We start from the raw sequence: 21,128 nt of genomic DNA, 5'->3' as shown, positions 1-21,128 counted from the left end.
ATCTGAGAATCTAATAAGATGACTCTCTGATCTCCATGTCAGATCTGTTCTTTTTAGAGTGTCACCCTTCCATTCCTCAATCACAATCATACACTTTCAATTTCTTTTAGTGTTTAATGGGAAAAGGCAGAGTGAATTCATCACACAGTTCTCTTTTATTACTCTTCTAGGCAAGATGATTTCAGATACACACTCTCTCTCTCTCTCACTCACTCACTTACTCATAAGCACACACACACGCACCACTGAGTCACATCAGATGTTTGTGTTTTTTTTTTCCCCCTCTAAAATCAACTCTCACTTCACTTCAAATTTACATATCAGCCTATACCAGATCAAGAGAAGAAACAAAGAGAAGATGGATGGAGGAGAATGCTGATCAAACTTAGGTTATGAAAGTGCTTGATCTTTCTCTCTATGACTTGTGAGTCACAAATCTCTAAGTGTCAAATCCTTACCTGGTGTGAAGGACAGAGAAAGATGCATTCTTTTACTGAATTCATCCAGTACGTGTAGTTAGCTTTGATACTGTTCAGAAAGACTATCAAAAAGACAAGCTGAAGTGAAAGTCATTTATAACGGAAATTGTGATGGAACAATGTCTTATGAATGTTTCAGAGCTACACGTATAGATGAGATTTAAATATATTTGAGCTTTAAGATTTAAGCTAGTGCACATACAGCAACTCCTCATAAAGATGTATTTTGTTCTTTACTTTGGTGAAAGGAATGTACTAGAATGAAAGAGAATATAAATTGTAAAAGACCTCGTCACAGGACATGTATTCTCAAAGCAGCTTTACAGACATCAGTGAGCAAACCAAATGTGACTGTAGTATTGTCTGTAAAGATCATGCCATTGGGAAAGCAGTGGAGTTTTTTATTTTATTTTATTTTATTTTATTTTATTTTATCTTATTTTATTGTATGTTATTTTATTTTGGTTGAGATCAATACAAGTCTGAGTGTGGTTTCCTCTTTACCACAACATGCTGACCAACAATCAAATGAAATTTGTTCTAATTTTGTACCACAAATTGAATTTACATTGACAGAAGTTAAATTTGACACATAAAAAGATCACCATGGCTTATGGCCATATTATGTCACTTAGGCCATTTAGCCTGTATGGCATGAGTTTATTTTTTCTATTAAATAATAGTTTATATGATGTGGCAGTTGGGTTTGGTCTCCCTCCTCCATTTTTTTTCCATCTACATTTTAACCCTTACAAAACAATATGTGGATGTATATTTCAAATTGTTTAGGTTCCATCCTAAATATTAATTCTGACCTATATAAATATCAATATGAAACTCTGGACTAAATGCCAATCCTATCCAAAATGCCTCCACTTGTACTCTAAAGACCTCCATTTTAGCTACTCCATTTTAGATACTATTCCATCTACAACACTTCCACCTGTGTGGGGAAGCACTATGTGAACTGTAGGAAAATTTCAGTGCTTTAACAATGCTTACACACTGTTACATCAGCGTCACTAAAGGCTAAACCATAAACATGGGTATTTAGTGAAACCTTCAATACTTAAGCTCAGTGGCTTTGTCCTAAAATGAACTGAACTTTTTTCTATCAGTAATAAAATATTAATTACTGATTGTAACATCTGATATTTAAATCTGGCTCAGATCTTGACTTCTACACATGCACATATTGTTTGTGCATCTTTTATTCTGATGAATATAAATTGAATGGATATAATGGAGTTAACAGCTAATGGAGCAGTAAATTATTATACAGTGTACGATATGCAATATTTTCAATTAATTATAATTTAACCACAAATAAAAGCCCATAGCTGCTGTCTGTTCTTTTTTGTCATGTCACCTGCCATCATGCTACGATGACAACCTACTTTCCTACATTTGCTCTGATTAGCAAAGTGGAGATGGTGAATTTGTTGTGTTTAAAATAATTTGGACCACATTTTAATGTTTTATTTGAATTGTTACACTACATATACAGTATGTAGCATACTTATTATGGCTGCTTGCATTACAATTCAATTCAAATAGCATTTCTGACAATAGTCATGGTCACAAAACATTTGGATTTATAGAAATCCAAATGTAAATTTAGATCCCTAATGAGCAGGCTAGAGGAGACAGTGGCAAGTAAACACTGCCTGACCCTACATTCATACTAGCAAGCAACAACGTGACAGGTGACCATTCATTTTCTAAGTATGTAACATGAGTGAATTGTTGCTTGATAGATGGCATGAGGAAGAAACCTTGAGACGACCCAGAATCAAAAGGGAACCAATCATCTTCTGGGTGATTAGATAGTGGATAGTGGGATTATAAAGCATTACACTACTTTATAAAGCATTACTGGATAGTGGGATTATAAAGCATTACACTACTTTATAAAGCATTACTGGATAGTGGGATTATAAAGCATTACACTACTTTATAAAGCATTACTGGATAGTGGGATTATAAAGCATTACAGTATACAGCAAACAGTATTTGGTACAATACTACAACAGTACATGGTATGGAGTGCTCGAATCTTGGGGCAGAATGGCAGTACTGAGTATTGAGTATTGAGGCCTTAAGCACTTTCACACCTATTACTCCATTTTCAGAGTCTGAATAAGAGTGGAAATGACATGATTCATTTTCTATAATTAAATGAACCAAAGAGTAAAAAAAAAAGTTTTGTGAAGGGTTGAAAACTAATCTGTAAAACTTTTTCATTTACTGGTCAACAAACATTTGCCAAGAAAACAGAGAAAATCACAAATAAATGAATAAATGAATACATAAATAAATAAATAAATAAATAAATAAGCCAAGCAGGGAGAACACAGCGTCGGATGATTAGATATTTATATAAATAACTACTTTAAAATGTTTGTCACTTAGATTGGGACAGATAGTACCTTTCTATGTTTCTCTCAGACCCTTGTGTCATTAGCAGGCTACACCTACAGGCCACTTTATTAGGTACACCTGCACATTCATTCAATTATGCAGTCAGCCAATCATGTGGCGGCAGCACAATGCATAAATCATGCAGATCATACATCAGAATAGGGGAAAATGTCATCTCAGGGACTTTGACCATGACATTGTTTTTGGTGTCAGAGAGGCTGGTTTGAGTATTTCAGAAAGCGCTGATCTCCTGGGATTTTCATGCACAATAGTCTCTAGAGTTTACACAGAATGGTGCGAAAAACAAAAACTTCCAGTGAGTGGCAGTTCTGCAGGCAGAAACACCTTGGTGTTCCTCCACAGTCTCCACAGTGATATTATGGTCACATGTGTTTATGTAGGTTGGTATGGCATTTGCATAGTTCCTCACAACAAGCAGAGAAAACAGACAGCTTATAGAATGTTTTCTGTGAAAGGAAAATACACCACAAAGATGGAAAATACACAATTCACAATTGCATGGCTGGTGGATACAATGTCAAATCACACATACAGTATGTGGACTGGCAAAAGAAGAATGTAATTTAGTTTTCCACTGTGGCAGCTTCTAGCCAACTCAAACGTCAGTGTTATCTATGTTCATGGATAACATCTGATAAAGAGTCTTTATGGCTTTGTAATTTTCTCCTGCTGGGATTTATGTGAAATCTGGTTTTGTCTTCTGTTGCAAGTTAACAGGTCTCCTGGGTTGGCAGTGTTACTGAAGAGAGAGAGAAAAGCTGTATGACTTGGCAATAAACTCAAACACTAAGCCTGTGTGAGTGTATTGTGCACAATCCCAAGCTATTTTTTTTTCATATGCTTCCCAATAGCTCAAAAACACAAGACTCTGATTTTTCTCCTGTGTGTGCTGGACACTTTGGAGTGGAAAACCTTGTGTTCTGTCTCTGTTTCTGTGTGTGTTTTGTTTGTCAGCCAACTTTTTTCTGCCTTCCTAAAAAATAAGAGACAAAGTCGAAGCACAATGCAACTCGGGCGACTGATTCATTCAGAGTGTGCATAGAGAGAAACGCACATACACACACACAGACACACACTGTCAGACACACACTGTGTCTGTGTCCTGTGAAGGGATGATAAAGACTGGTGTCAGTGTGTGAGGACAGAAGAGAGGATTATCCTCACTGCAGAAAAATCCTCGGAAATAATTGCTACATTACATTAATTCAATAAAATACCTCCTGTATTAAGTACAGCTCTGCAGTGTCCCCTGTGAATTATCATTTACTCATTCTGTCTGCAAATAACAGCTCATGAAATAGTGGGAAATAAAATGAGTGTCTAAGCTAAAATATATCAGTGGCTCTGACTAGCAATGCCACGCATACGCACACATAAAGGACATGAGAATTTATGAAATCTACTATGCACATATGCATAGTATTTATGGGCATTTATATATATATATTGCTCTTACACTCAGCAACAGTCTCGCCCTTGTTTTCAGATTCAGTGAGCATTTTTAAGAAAATGTCTTTAAGCCCACCTCTATCATGCTTTTAATAGCTCTTAGCAGTAGTTCTGTTTATTATAATTGTACCTGTCTGATGTGTACTTTTATTATTTTATGTGTTTTGTTTTTGTAATTCATGAAGGATTGGGGTTTGGCAGGTATTGTGAACCATTTCTAACTTCCATTTAGACAAGGGCTATACAATTACAGAGCTACTTACTTTTCTACTGTAACCTGATGGAGTAACACACTAGTGCAGTAGGTAGCATTGATATGGGAGGAAACTGGAGTAGCAGTAGAAAATCACATTCTCCCCGTGCCTGCACTGGTTTCCACTGGGTTCCTTCCACCTCCCAAACACATGTTGGAAGGTTTTTTTTTTTTTCATTGCTGCCAAGTTATGACAAAAATATATCATAAAACTATAATATATGACTCTTGTCTGGTATAAAATGTGCCTCACTGAACACATATTCATCATTTCATTACCAATACTATGGTGGTAGCATTCCTTTTATACCGAATATTACTCCTGTTTCCGCTTTTACCACAGAATAAAAGAATGTTGTCGTCATTCCAGTGGCTATCTGTGGAAATCTGTGGTATTACCTCTGTCCCTGTTTCTGTGCAGCTTTCTATACTTGAATGCCAGTAGTTCAGCCTTGTGAAAAATCTTCAGCCTGCTAAACTACTGAATGAGTGAATACAGTGAGTGAGTGAGTCAGTGAGTGTGTAGGTGAGTGAGCGAATGCGAATGAGTGAGTGACTGAGTCAGTGAGTGTGAGTTAGTGAATGAGTCATTGTGTGAATGAATGTGTGAATCTGTGAGTGAGTGAACACAGTGAGTGAGTCAGTGAGTCAGTGAATGAGTCAGTGAGCCAAAGAGTGTGTGAGACTGTCAGTGAGTGAGTGAGATAGCAAGTGAGTTGGTGAGTGAGTGAGTGAGTCAATGACTTTGTGCGTAGTTGAGAGAGTGAACCATTTCCACAAGGTGCTTCACTTCTAAAAATGGTTGAATGTTTTCAGCAGTGACTATAAAATATTAACTCATTCGTGCCAAGTTCAATCAGTTCAATCCTTTACTCACACAAACTTTTTGGCTTAGCTTGTAATTTTTCAGTGTAAAATGCATAACATTTTGTAAGAAATAACAAACCACAGGAAGACTGTGGAGCTGATCTCTCTCACTCTCTCCAATGAATATGAATATCTACCATGAGTGCCTTTATTTTACAGGATGGATCCAGAGGAGAAACACACACACACCATACACACACACACGCACACACACACACACACACGAGCCAGCTGAGTCTATTTTCAAAAGTGCAACAGCAACACCAAGTGGAAGTATCAGGGAAATCCATGAAGCCCAATAATGCAGCACAATTTACTCACTGAAAATGTTGATTTAGTTTGAATCATAAAATGATATTTACTGCTATTCATACTACTACTGGAGGCATGTGTATACATTCCTGTAATAGTTTTGTATACGTTGAAAAAAAATGATAAGCAAATGTATATTTATACCCACAAAACATTTAGTGTATTAGGCTTCATTTTTTTGTTTCTCTGTATAATATATAATATGTAAATAAAATCTGCAGTTTTCTTTTCCATATATGATTTAAATATTATTTATACCACAACACAATTGAATGCCTGGTTCTGATTGGTCAGAAGATGGTGATTAATTTCTATAACAGCAACTTTAATAGTAGTGGTTTATATTAAGATGTTAATTTTATTATGCTATCATTTCTATAGTAGCAACGTACACAGTTTTCTGACAAGGGAAAGTCTTCAGGATGTAGAGCTCTGTGTTTATTATTATTATTTTTTATTAACTTTAAGAAAGATTTAAAAAGAGAAGAGAGCGACTGTTTATAGCTGCTATAAAACAAATCATAACAGGAACTAACATGTTTCACTGACATACCACAACATTAAATGTAACAGTAATCTAAGGGGACATGGTGATGGAAAAAGAAGTATGAGATGGGAGGAAAATTAATATTTCAATGCGTTTGTGTTCCCCCAAACTTTTGTGCTCCCCCAAGAAACTTTGCACAAATATCTTGGCGAGAAAATGCAAATAAATTGCGAGAGAACACAAAGTTTCTCAGGGAAACGCAAAAGCATTGACATAAATTTTCCTCCCATCTCATATTTATTTCATTACCATGCCCCCTTAGGGGGTCCATAATAAACAGATCAAAAGTGGGTCATTTTTTAATGAATAAATAATTGTCCATTGACAAATTATTGTGGTATAAAAGGAACAAAACACTACAGGATGTGCTGTTATAGAAGATTAATCAACTTTAGGTAAAAGTAACTCCGCTGCACGCAGGTCACATCACACATCACAATGACAGGGTATTGACGATTTTTCTAAAACAACGTGCTCCCAAGTGTTTTTATTCCTGCTCAGCCTTTGGCCTTATATATAACATGGATGTCCAATGTCTTTTGTTTCCTCACATTTGGAGATCAGGTGTGATCTCATTCATCTTGACACATCTGCTCCAACTGCTTCCTTCCATCAGTTCTCATGAAGAGGTGAGAGGGTCCATGACTTCTTTATTATATATTTTTTTAATAATTTAAAATGTATTGGATTCTTGTGTTGCATTAAACTATTGCTTTAAATTATAATTATGGTGTGATTTCTCTGGTTGCCAACTTTAACACATTCACCCAAACCAAAATCCTCCCCCCAACACACACACACACACACACACACACACACACGCACACACGCACGCATACACGCACACACACAAGCACGCGCACACGCACACGCACACACAACAAAGATTTAAACAGATGATAAACCACAATGTGTTAGGAACATCACTGAATTCATCCATATGATTTATTTGCATTTATTTTATTTTCCCAGACAGACAGCAGTATAAAGAAAAATAAAGCTATATGAAATACGATTTAAATTGATCTTCACAGTCATCATATTCAATATACGCTATAACTAATGCTATTCACATTAACAATAAAGATGCAGAAAAATACACTCTCATTTTATTCTTTTATAAACCTATTTTCATTTACACACAAAAATCTATGAAATAAACACTGCAGCAATGAGAAGTAATAAAGCTGGGGAAAATGAAAATACACAATCCATGTATTTTAAGTGGATTTTTTCCCTAACACACAATTGATTAACATACACTACAGTAACAGAACAGCTTTTCATAAACACACACACTCCACGCTGTTTATTCGCTTGCATTCCAATACTGATGCACTTTATTCAGCTTTATTCTTCACTCCATGAATCTTTGCCTGAATCCTGCAAAACAAAGTTACAGCAACAAAATTAACAATAAAGAACACACACACACACAAAATTACCAGTTCATATAAGTCTCCTTCAGTTTCTCTGTGTAACAGTAATTGAAGTAAATTGTTTTATATAATACAAAATGCAATTATTAATGTTCATTAATATTAATCTGTGCAAAAGGAAAAAAAATGCAAACGTCCATTGAGAGTCAGACATACATTAAAAGCACAATACTTCACTTGGCCACTACACTGTGACTATTCATTCAACTTGCAAGCTGACAAGCAAGCCAAGTGACAGCCAGTGACAAGCTTGCGCTTGCCTTTTTTCTAAACTGCATCTGGTATACAGACAGGTGACATATTAAAGGAAAAACCATCATAAAGTGTTTTCATGAGGTGTTGGGCCACCACAAGACACCAGAACAGCTTCAGTGCATCTTTGCAACAAGCCTTAGGAACTGTACTGGAGTGACGGACACCTTTCTTCCACTGAACTGATTGATGTTTTGATGATGGTGATGTAGAGCGCTGTCTAACCTTTCAAAATCTCTGGTGAGTGTGAAAGCCATAGCATATGATTTACATAATTTTTATCCTCAACAAATCATTCAGTGCGTCCTCATGCCCTGTGGATGGGGGCGGAGTCATCATAGAAGTGACCACACCCTACAGGATAAAGGTGATGCAAGCAGATCCAAACACGTATACCCAAACTGTGCTAGCATAACACAGGCTCTGTTTTTCCTTTTTCACGAGTATGTAAATGGATTTTATTATTATTATTATTATTATTATTATTATTATTATGGAATTCAATACAGCACACTTTTTTCCCCAGTTTGAATACACATATAAATAATAGAATCATCACGGGGTTTGCAGTTTTAAAGGCTTTGACAGTACACTCAGTTTGTGCTTGTGTAAAATTACTTTAGGGGACACAGAAGTAACGTGCTAATTAGAGTGTCAAGGGCCACGCAGGAGGCACCAGCTGTCACTCTGTAGTTCTGCCCCTGTTGTTTGACATCACATGTAGCTGTATCACAAATACCATTGAAGATAAAATAATTGAAAGCTCAGTTGTTCATTTTAGCAAATAATGTGAAATGTATGAACAAACCCATGTTTATAAGAAATAAATAAAGCAATGAATGGTCTCTAGCCTTACTTTTTCACTATGTCTTGCAGGTGGCTGTTCACCAGTCCATAGTAATGATCAATCTGCGTCTATGTGAGATAAAACATGAAAATTAATTCAATTCAATTTACACAAGATCAACCAATCAGTTTCTGATTTCATTTATCCATACACATCATAAGAACTCTGTGATATGTATAGTGTAAGTATTTAAAGAAATACCTGTTAAATTAAATCCATGTTAAAAGACACCCTAACACAATGACAAGTCTTTAACTTGTTTTACGGACATTCCATGTCATTAAATGTGACTATAAATGGATAAAAACACCATGTATCATCCATCAACAAATAAAAATAATGTAATGGATGCCAAATTGTTGTGGTATAAGGGGAATAATACACTTCACATTGTGCTCTTACAGGACTTGCACTGCTACCCGCATCACACCACCCTGCTGTTGATTATTTTCCTATAACAACATGCCCTGCCATGGTTTAATCTTTACGTGTTTTCATTGTGTTCAGACTCACCTTGTGGTTTTCATAGAGTATTGGACAGGTGAATGCTGCAACTTCACCTACAGGAGGAGAGAGAAATCAATGATCACTATTATAAATTACCAGTCAGTTTCTCTAAAGCATGTTGTTTGGAAGTAAAGATGTTTCAGTATTTACATTCCCCACTCTTCAACCTCAGAACTGCTCGCTGATGTTCCCTGCCTTCTTGCTTACAAATGAGTCCTCTCTTGGAATAAACAGAGCCACTGATAACCTTTGCTTCATGTTAACCACTTGCTTCTGTAGCCTCTGTCCACTCTACTTTAGATCAGCTTACACAGTAAACTCCAAACCCATCTGAAGAGAAGTGTGTGGGTCAGATCCACCTACATCACAACTGGTAAAACCAGCTATTCCCAGGGCACAATTAACAATAAAACAGTATTCATAAATCTGTTCAGTCTGCTCAATCATCATGACTATTCATGACATGAATAATAGTAATAATAATAAATAATAATAATAATAATAATAGCTGAGAAACAGGCCCAGACTGGCCACTGGGAGATTTGACCTGCATGCTGAGGTCACAAGTAAAGTAAACAAGAACACTGTTGTGACGTGTCGTTTGAGAACAAGTCCACTGTTTTAGGTGAACATTGGGAACTGATTCTTAAATGACTTTTTGTTGTTTATTTTGTTTTAGCATATATAGGCAATGCTCAATGCAACTCAGTGCTTACAGTGATTTTTTTTCTATAGCTTTTCTTAAAAAAAAAAAAAAAACACCTTTGGAGTGTGAATTTTGATGACTGTCCATAAATCAAACTTTTTGTACGTGTGATTCCGTTCATCAGTTGAGTCACTCAATTCACTCAAAGCTAATGCTCAAGCAAAAGTAAGAAAACGCTACTTAATAATAAGCAGTTCCTCCGCACAAAGTCTCACGTTGTGATTTTCTATTGCCTCACAAAACCAACATTCACTAATTCTCAGGTTCACCTAAATAAAGTTGGCATGATGCAAAGGTGCTACATAAGGACCAAGGTGCTACATAAGATGACACAGAACAACACAGAACTACAAGAGACTACATAATGTATACATAAAGTGCACAAGTGCAAACATGTGCAGACAGCGCAAGACAGTACAAGACAGTACAATGACTACTGGGACAGACAGTGAGCATAGTAAGTCCCGGTGCAGCGCCGACCAGTACACAGTTCTTTTTAAAAGTGAACCTAGTGACAATAGTGCAAATAGTACAAGAGTACAATACAAGTAGCTGAAATAGTGTAAACATAAGGGTAAACATAAGAGTAGCAGCCTATGTACAGTATAATATAATAGGTATTGTAGCAGCATAAACATGTGCAAAAACTTGCAAAAAAAAAAAAAAATTGCAGAGGATGGAGGATGCTCAGTTGTGTGTGTGTGTATATGTGTGTGTGTGTGTGTTCCTTCAGTCCAGTTTCTAAGTATTGAGGAGTCTATACTCTATACTATTACATTTTCACAGTGAAGGGGATTTAAAAAAATCATCAGTGCTATGGCTAAACAAACCAACCTTTCTGAACCTTCTGTTCATTTCTGCTTTGTTAGGGTTTGTTCCTCAAAACCTGCTTTAATACATCAAGAGTAGTAGGGTCAACAGTGCTGAAAAAATAGGAAACTTTCTGAGGCATCTAAGAGTCGACATAAGGTAAAAAGGAACATATACCTTGGGATAAAATTCTAGAAAATGTGGGCCAAGATCTACCCCGCAGATGCACAAGTCAGGTTTTATAAGCTACCAGTAAACCTTTAAAGGAGATACTGAGTATGCAAGCTTGGTTGTAAGACATAAAATGAAATGTGACTATAAAGAGCTTAAAATGTAAGTAGCAGTAATTTGTGCTTAACTCAGGATGACCCAACCAGCCACAGGTGTAATCTGAGCTGAACACTTGGTGGATGTGAGATGAATTTTGAATAAGTTGCAGTTTATTAAGCTTTATGCCAGATGGAAACTAGAAAGACTAGTGACACAATGCCAAAACAAAGTGTAGAGGTTCTATTAAGCAGGGCTTTGGGGTCGACTGGTAAAATTGCAGATTTGAAGTTGAACCATTATTCTGAATCACGTATACATGTGGTCAATTATTTAAGAGGCATTACTGTGGCGGACCAAGTGGCAACATAAATCAGAGTGACATTTTGCATAACAGTGGAAGACAGTGTCATCAAATTGTCTGACCGAGAAGGAGAAAATGTATGATGCAGAGGAGCAGGACTACGATCTGAACCACGAGGGACTCTTTTTTGACAGGGACGGTAAAGGATTTATGTTTATCAATAGATACAAAGTGGAGTCTGCCAGAGAGAGGATGTAAACCACGCCAGAAATTTCCTGGCGAGAGAGAAGAATTTCACTCCATCAAAGGCTGCACTGAGGTCTAAAAGAGGAAGAATATTGAGGGTACCAGAGTCAGCAGACAAGAGAAGAGCATTAGTGACTCTTACAAGAGCTGTGTCAGTGCTGTGCAGTGAAAGGAAACCAGACTGGAAAAGCTCAAAGGGGTTGCTGTAGCAAGGTCATTCTGCAGCTGAGTGGCTACCACCCTGTCTAGCACTTTCAACAGAAATGGGAGATTAGAATCAAGCCCATAGTTTGACAGATAAAAGTGGATCAAGGCCAGGGACATTACTTACAATACCGACTTGATCCTAAATCCAGTTTTTTTTTTTTTTTTTTTTACATGACGTACAAATCAGAATTTATGAAACCTGAAATGGATTTGACCTGAAATGTGTATGAACATTTTCTGTCCTCATGCACTGCTGTACTAAAAGGAGGACTAAAAGGAGGTCTAAGAGAGGGACAAGGAGAGTGGCCAGGCAAGGGGCTAGAGGAGGAGCTGAGGAAAGGAGCCATGCTAGGCTTCACAGGATGGGCCATGCAATGCTCGCTCTAGGGGAGGGGCCAATCAAGGCTCAACGAGAGGGATGATGGGTGGAACTAAATGGGTGGTGGCTAGGGAAAAGACTAAAAGAGGGACCACAGGAGGGACCTGGGAAGGGGCAAGAGGTGGGATAGTTGGTAGGGAAGTGACTTGGGGATCGACTAGCTCTCACCACTAGTCCGAGTGAGGAACTTGAGTGGGGTGTCGGGGTACAGTGATGGCTCAGTCACTGTTAGGTCCTTGAGGAAGACCCTTCAATTAAGTCGCTTTGGATAAAAGCATCTGCCAAATAAATAAAAATGAATATAAAATGTAAATGAAAAGAAGAGGATCTTACAAGGGAAGGGACTAAGGGAGGAACTTGAGGAAGAACCGAAGGATGGACCACGGGAGATATTAGAAGTGAGTATAGGGAAGAGATTAAGGGAGGAACTAGAGGAGGGACCAGGGAGAGATTAGTGCAGGGGCCAGAGGAAGGACTAGCTCTGGTATCTAGTTGCAGATACCTATTTGACAATATTATTTGAAGGTAATTATGAGAATGTATGACTTTCTAAATGGTTTCATAATAATTTGTGTATTTTTTTAAGTATTAAATGCTGACTTTGGTCTGAAGTGAATGTACTGGCTGTGATTGGACCATGATTGCTTTTCAGTGCGACATGACTGCAATGAATGAAATGTTTATTCCTTAAAATAAAAAATAAAAAAAGCAATACCCTGCTGAAGAGATCAAGCAATGTAAGAGCAATGTAATGAAGGTTTTGCTTTTCAGTGTGGTATGTTATCTGCACGTCACTAATATAAAACAATAAAGTTTGTATTATATTTCACATTTTATCACTGGTATGTTTGCATTTTGCTCTGGCACAAACACTGCTCAGTGAAAACAGCCTTCCCTTGTAACACTGCTGAGATGAACACTTACCGATAATGAGAAGGGTGAGTCCATTAAACACAGAACCGACGTAGGTCAGAGCCCACAGCAGCACTGCTAACTGTACACGATTAACAAACAGAAACAACACACATTATTATTATCATTATTATTATTATTATTACTACTACTACTACTACTACTACTACAATACCTTCAGAGAGTCAATCAGATCCTCCACCAGGAAAAGATGCTTCATCTCATTAACAGTGGCATTGATATGCTTCAACAGCACATCACCGTGTTTATGAATTACATCAGCTGGTAGAGTGACATCCTGCTCTAGGTACACTCTAAACACACACACACACAATGCGGAGTCAGTATTTAACTGCTTTATTGCGCTAAATGACACATACTTACAGGTTGTGTGTATGTGCATGTTTCTTACTTAAACGGGTGTGTGTTTTCGCTTTTCTGTAGAGCCTCTGTGATTCCTCTGTAGATTCGGAAGCAGATGGTGATGGATAACAGAGCCAGAGCCATGTATGAACACACACTGATGATGCTGAGCAGACTCAGAGAGATCAATAGTGACAGTGTCCCTCCGAACACACATGCTGTCTTCTGTATGTCATGCCAATACAGCAGATCCCACACTGAAACACAAACACACACACTCAGAAACTATTTATGGGGTGACACAGCAGATCTCTTACTGAAACACTTAAGCCAGAAATGTATCTTATGCTTAACTATGCAAACAATCGCACACGGCTATTTGAGCAGGTGAGAACAAAAACTTCTCTGGCTGCCAGTTTTTTTTTTTCTTCATTTGTTCATTTTGTTCATTTCATTTGTATGGCACAGTACAAATACAGACAAGCTCTTTATCATCACTATGGTTGTCCTAAGCTGTGTCTCATATTGCATACTATGACTACGTACTGATCAGTGAGAAGACACTTTCAGCTTGACACACAGAGAAGATGTTTATTAAATTAAAACAATTAACCAATTAAAACACATGTGACATACAAATATGCTAGAGAATCTTCTAGAATAATATAATTAATAATTTTAAACTGATTAAATAAGTAAAAGTACTGAACCACTTTAAAAATAATTTCAGTTTGTAATGTTTATGCATGTTATTAATGACAAGCAATACTGTTTATGTATTCCATGTTTTTAATAGCGATATGACTGCATTTCACCTTGGTACAGAGTCTAAGCTGTGTGATAAATGCTGGTGTGATAAATGCTATAAACAGTTCCCTCACCAGCCTCTCTTCTTTTGGTTTCTTGGAAAATAACTGACTGTTAAAAAAGCACGGATACTGGAGACTCACATATAGCTAAAATCATGTATAAAGCCAATTCACACTGGGCACATTTCTCAAGCTTTTTTTTTTTTTTTTTTATGTATCCTTTTTAACAAATGTTTCAATCCAACATCAGGTGTTACATGCTGAAAAGAGAATCCTGTAACAATGCATGTGTGTGGCAGAGAGGGCATGCTGTGAATCGGAGTTGTAGAGAAAGAGTACATAAGGAATGAATGTTAGCACCCCTGTGTCATTAATTTCTGGTTAATTATGTGCTTGTTTCATGTGTCTTCTGTTTTACACACAAAAGTGAAATGTAAACTACATAAAAATCCATTTAAATCACACTTTCAGTATGCACTGAACATTAGTTTATGACAGTGCATGCAGGACTTGCATAGCAAAGTCTTCGAATAAACAGCTTGCTTCTTTTTTTTCTGGTTATCCATGAGTATCAGTACTGTCTCATGTCATGTTTTCATTGAGCTGTGTTGTAAGTACAGCTAGCCCAACTTCAGTTACCCAACTTTAGTTATATAATCTGTTTGTAATGCTCACATAAATTAGTGTCTTTGTGGCATCATGGTTTGTGTTTTCAGTATTTTATGCGTTATTTTTATGTGTAATGTAATCATGTTCTCTTAACGTTCTTTTGTGGCTTTTTTTGTCAGGACATGTCAGCACAAAAAGAGTCTCAGTCAGCGCCTTTGTTTCTGTAAGAAAAAAAAAGGCCTAGTGTGAAAGTAAAAGACTTAAAGAGCAGTCTTAGGGTCAGATGGGAATGGAAAAAGACAAGATGTAGTCTGTAACTGTATAAATACAAGTACGGAGCGCTCGATCATACACCCAGTATGAGTATTGGGGTTGATACTCAGAGCTGTCAGTTTTTTTTTCTTCCCCCAGATCTAATGATGTACAGTATTTTATGCAATGGATGTGTATTATGTGACACACAGCACACAACTCCTCTTAAAGCATGTTACCATCATTGTTCTGATGTTTCTCAGAACTTGGAACAATAGCTTGTAGAAACTGGGCAGGGTTACTGAGAGAGTGTTTCAGCTAGCCCAACTTCAGCTGTCCCCATCTCCCATGATTAATTAACAGTGGGCCTTGCGTGCAAACTTCCAATGGAGCCACTAGATGGCAGCACAAGCCTCTGAATACCTGCACACTGAGTCTTGCACAGCTGCACACTTTGTAGGTATACACACATCCATGCACACCCTCTACCCCACCCTTCAGACATGAAACATCATGAAACCATGGCTGACCACAGGTATTATTTTGGTGGTGGATCATTCTCAGCACAAGGGAGGGGCTGTTACAGGTACGTGTATCAGGCACGGCAGAGTTTTCTGAGAACAAACCTCCAACCAAAGGTATCCATTACCATGCTTTTACACTGGGCGGTTATATTTCTTAACCTCCAGCAGTTGTAAGACAGGCTCAGCGCAGCCAGTTTTAAAAGGAACTGCTGTTGGCTGAGCTTTCAACATTGAGAAAAGTTCCAATTTTCAGAAAAGTACTAAGTGATGTCAAGTGCTTTTAACCTCCCGATCAGTCAGGTCACAAGTTGGTGAGAAAATCAAACACAGAGGACAGAGTGCCAGTGAAAAATGTTAGTAAGCGAATATAAGGAGAATTATGACATGTTGAACTGAAAATATTTCATTACCAATATCCCAATGAATATATTATTATATTATATTATATTATATTATATTATAATACTACTAGTGCTACTAGTACATTACTGAATATGGTGTAATTACTAAGTGAATATGGTATAATTTAGGCCTATTTGGGTTAATTTCAGGTTTAATCAAGATAATCTGACCATTGACTCAACTATATTTTTTAGCTACATTGTTAAGCTGGGAAAAGTTAATGAAATTCTCAAATGTAGTATTAGTTTTTAAAATCCTTAATGAACTTCCTTCTCCAGTTCTTGGAGAATGTATATATAAAACCACAAATAGGTTGACTAATGGCCCTTATAAGTGGTGATTTTGTAATATCTTAACGGAAGTGTTTTTGGTCAGTCTGCAGTTTCTTGTCATGCATCACATGATTGGCATGAACTTCCTGCTAATTTAAGAGATTTGAAAATAGTACTGTTTGTAATTCAAATGATAATTTTACACCAATCAGCCACAACATTAAAACCACTGACAGGTGAAGTGAATAACATTATCATCTGTCAAGGGGGGTGATATATATTAGGCAGCAAGTGAACAGTCAGTTCTCAAAGATGATGTGTTGGAAGGAGGAAAAATGGGCAAGTGTAAGGATCTGAGTGACTTTGACAAGGACCAAATTGTGATGGATAGACGAGTGGGTCAGAGCATCTCCAAAATGGCAGGTCTTGTGGGGTGTTCCCGGTATGCAGTGTTTAGTACCTACCAAAACCGGCGAAAGGGTCATGGGCGCCCAAGACTCATTGATGTGCGTAGGGAGAAAAGGCTAGCCTGTCTGGGCTGATCCCACAGAAAAGCTACAGTAGCACAAATTGCTGAAAAATTTAATGCTGGCTATGATAGAAAGCCATCAGGACACACAGTGCATTGCAGTTTGCTGCGTAAGGGGCTGCATAGCTGCGGACCAGTCAGAGTGCCCATGCTGACTCCTGTCTACTGCCGAAAGTGCTTACAATGGGCACGTGAGCATCAGAACTGGATCACTGAGCAATGGAAGACGGTGGCCTGGTCTGATGAATCATGTTTTCTTTTACATCATGTGGAAGGCCAGGTGCATATGTGGAAGGCCAGGTGCATATCTCTTACCTGGGGAAGAGATGGCACCAGGATGCACTATGGGAAGAAGGCAAGCCAGCGGAGGCAGTGTGTGGCTCTGAGCAATGTTCTGCTGGGAAACCTGACCTTGACAGATACCACCTACCTAAACACTGTTGCAGACCAAGTACACTCCTTCATGGCAACGGTATTCCCTAATGGCAGTGGTCTCTTTCTGAAAAATAATGTGCCCTGACACACTGCAAAAAATTGTTCAGGAATGGTTTGAGGAACATGACAAAACGTTCAAGGAGTTGACTTGGCCTCCAGATTCCCCAGATCTCAACCAGATCAAGCACCTGTGGGATGTTCTGGACAAACAAGTCTGATCCATGGCCCCACCTCGCAACTTACAGGACATAAAGGTTCTGCTGCTAATGTCTTGGTGCCAGATACCACAGCACACCTTCAGAGGTCTTGTGGAGTCCATGACTCAATGCGTCAGTGCTGTTTTGGTGGCACAAGAGGGACCTACACAGTATTAGGCAAATGGTTTTAATGTTATGGCTGATCGGGGTGTCTGTCTGTCTATCTATCTACCTATCTACCTACCTATCTATATATATAGTCAGGTGTGCCATTATTATGTTTAGTTATATAACATGTTTGTAATGCTCACATGTGTCTTTGTGGCATCATGGTTTGTGTTTTTAGTGTGTTCAGTATTTTATGTGTTATTTTTATGTGTAATCTAATCATGTTCTCTTAACGTTCTCTTGTGGCTTTTTTTGTCTCGACATGTCAGCACAAAAAGAGTCTCAGTCAGCGCATTTGTTTCTGTAAGAAAAAAAAAAGGCTAGTGTGAAAGTAAAAGACTTAAAGAGCAGTCTTAGGGTCAGATGTGAATGGAAAAAGACAAGATGTAGTCTGTAACTGTATAAATACAAGTACGGAGAGCTCGATCATACACCCAGGTTGATACTCAGATCTGTCATCAGATCAGGTTTAATTTTTTTTTTTTTTTACTCAGATCTAATGATGTACAGTATTTTATGCAATGGATGTGTATTATGTGACACACAGCTCCTCTTAAAGCATGTAATCATCATTGTTCTGATGTTTCTCAGAACTTGGAACAATAGCTTGTAGAAACTGGGCAGGGTTACTGAGAGAGTGTTTCAGTTATCAGATGACACCCAGAACTCTCACATGGCAATAGCAGTTGGGGGAGAAAAGGGATTGGTGTTTCTCTTCCTTTAAAGGAAGACCAACAAGGTAGCAATGAAATTACATTAAATTAGACATTCCTAGCACACAGGAACATAGATTTTAGGATTTAAACCTGGGATTTAGACCTGATCCAGATCCACTGCAAACCTGACCAGGACAAGGCGCTTACTGAAGATGCAACTACAGGATGTCCGAAAAGTCAGGAACCAATGGGAACAAAAACGCAGCACAGCGACTGAGAAAATGTGTAGTGTAAGGGTGAATATGTAGAGCATGTGTTGTAAATAATAAATACAAAATTAAGTACATGTAGTTTTACTCTCATTGGTTCCTGGCTTTTCAGACACCTTGCATAACTAGCATCCATGCTAATGGTAATAGGGCATTAATGACATTCTTATGATTTATTTGATTGATTTATTTATTAATAATATTATGTTCAATCTATAATTTAGGTAACAGGGCTGCACTTTAGAAGTGACTTCATCACTAACCTATCACTGAATATAAAGAAACAGGAAAGGAGATGATATACTTTTCTTTTTCTCATGATCTTCAGGAAATTTGTGGAAGGTTCCAAATATTTCATAGGGGTGAACGTATTCAGTTGCTTGAACACAACAGGGTTGAGTCAATGTTTTAGAACTTAAATTTATTATTTTTTTATTATTTATGGAAAATGATCTTTCAAGCACAGGATTCAGACATTTATGCAAACTAATACGATTCTGAAATATTTTAATGATTATATTTTAAGGTAGTTATGGTGGGCTGAGAAAATGCTGTTCATTAAGTGTTAGGTTTTATTAATGTTTTAAGTTACGAACATAGGTTGTTGTGGAGGACACTTTATCTATGTTCATAATATAGCTGACGTTTACTTTACATATAGAATTTAAATGTAAATGTCAGCGCGAAACGAATGGCACCCCAATCGTGGACTGGAATCACCCAAACAGCAAGGTGCCCTTTAGCTTTGCTAACTGCTGCCTGAAGACCCGGATGAGAAGGAGGCATCTGATTGGTCTGTTGGTCTACGGGACTTATAGTACGCTAGAAAGACCTACTTTATCGTTGTATGCAAATATTGTATGCATTCATTAGAAAGCTTTATGTGAAACATGGGTGGGAAAAACGGTAGTTAACGGTCACTACTTACACTGAGACGATGGTGCTTTAACTTCCTCGTGTGCTTCCTCTTTTTCAGGAGAGTTTATGATCTGTACGTTTTTTATGTCCACGAGCTGATCTTCCGATCGGTGTCTCTCGATGGCGTCTTTTGCGCCTCCGGCCAAATCCAAAATATCATCATAGTCGAAGCTTTTACAGTCGGAGAACTCTGACACCTCCTCCGTAAACACTTCGGGGGCGAGTTTGTCTCCTGCCTGCTGCAGGTACTTCTGATCCTCTGTAGTGGAACTGATCTGATCATCCATAGCGGAAACAGCTCTTCAAGATTACTCTCAGATATTCAGCGGAAATACCCGTTTCATAGTTTATTGTACATTAGCGAACTAACCATTCCAGCTGAAACAGTCTTTTTTTTTTTTTTTTTTTTTTTTGAAGTTAAGCCGGAAGTTACTCAAGTCGTCGGTGACAACGCAATACCAAGGGGAGGAGCTTTGTGTTCTATTCTTCCTCAAGGGGGCGTGGCTAACTGTTAAACGGTATGCTTATATGAGGTATACCAGGGGTTGTCAAACTTTGTTGCTGTCAGGGATCCCTTCCAGAAGGATAATAATAATAATAATAATAATAATAATAATAAATCACAGTTCCGACCTAATTTTAAGAATCCTAAAAGAGTACATATGTACCATCATATTAATTTATATGCGCATCCAGAACAGTGCACCATATACCATATGTATATTAACATCTCTTCCTGATTTTATTAAAAGTGAAGATAGATTACAATTAACATTTTTTTTTTTAGTTTTTCAGGCTTAGATGAACCCACTTCTCTGTAAATGACCTGTCAGTTAGACTTACATCTTGGATAATGAAATAACATCCATCACAACCTTGATACTACATTAATAGTAATCTTCACCACCATTGTGTGATTTAAAATAAATAAATAAATAGATAGATAGACCCCACTTTGAGAACAATGGCTGTATACTGCACTAGGATGTATGTGTGGTGGCCTGGGAAAACTCTTTACATGGCCAACTTCTGACATTTACTATTATACATATATTTCTATGGGCTTTCTTGGACTGATATACAGTACTGTCTAAACGTCTTAGGCACATGCAAAGAAATGCTGTAGAGCAAATATTCCTTCAAAAATAATGAAATTAAATGTTTCTACATTAAAAAAATACTATAAAGAGCAGTAAACAGTAATAAGTGAAACAAAGTCAATATTTGGTATGACGACCCTTTGCTTAAAAAAATAGTCTCAGGTACAATTTTTGCAGTTTTATAAGGAAATGAGCTGTAAGTTTTACTGAGCATTCTGCAGAACCAGCCACAGCTCTTCTGGAGACTTTGACTCTCACACTTGCTTCTTATTTTTGCAGCAAAAACCAGCAGCCTTCATTATGTGTTTTGTCTTACGTAATATGTTGCTTTCCTTACTGACATACAGACATTTTTCTGTAACATTTAATTTTGTGCTGGAAAACTAATGTTTGGAAATCT

At 37.5% G+C, this 21,128-nt stretch overlaps 1 protein-coding gene across 1 annotated transcript; it reads right to left on the bottom strand.

The window, feature by feature from the left end:
* Window positions 1-7,276: 7,276 nt before the first annotated feature.
* On the bottom strand, window positions 7,277-20,062 carry rtn4a (reticulon 4a). Its single transcript, XM_026933575.3, has 7 exons — window positions 19,639-20,062; window positions 13,638-13,845; window positions 13,401-13,539; window positions 13,238-13,307; window positions 9,401-9,447; window positions 8,897-8,955; window positions 7,277-7,732 (listed from the first exon to the last, which is right to left on the bottom strand). The coding sequence occupies exons 1-7, from the start codon at window positions 19,913-19,915 to the stop codon at window positions 7,690-7,692; spliced, it is 843 nt and encodes a 280-aa protein (XP_026789376.3). The 5' UTR covers window positions 19,916-20,062; the 3' UTR covers window positions 7,277-7,689.
* Between the last annotated feature and the right edge of the window lie 1,066 nt (window positions 20,063-21,128).

This window comes from Pangasianodon hypophthalmus, chromosome 2 (assembly GCF_027358585.1).
Source record: "Pangasianodon hypophthalmus isolate fPanHyp1 chromosome 2, fPanHyp1.pri, whole genome shotgun sequence".
NCBI classification, from domain to species: Eukaryota; Metazoa; Chordata; class Actinopteri; order Siluriformes; family Pangasiidae; genus Pangasianodon; species Pangasianodon hypophthalmus.
The sequence above is the reverse complement of the archived record's forward strand: the minus strand, read 5'-3'. Positions and strand labels throughout refer to the sequence as shown.

Bases quoted from the DNA above. Each gene is read 5' to 3' on its own strand.
- rtn4a (XM_026933575.3), bottom strand. From the start codon at position 19,915: ATGGATGATCAGATCAGTTCCACTACAGAGGATCAGAAGTACCTGCAG. The intron at 13,540-13,637 runs GTAAGAAACATG...GTGTGTGTTTAG, and splicing joins GAAAACACACACCCGTTTAA to AGTGTACCTAGAGCAGGATG. The intron at 8,956-9,400 runs GTGAGTCTGAAC...TATCTCACATAG, and splicing joins TACTCTATGAAAACCACAAG to ACGCAGATTGATCATTACTA.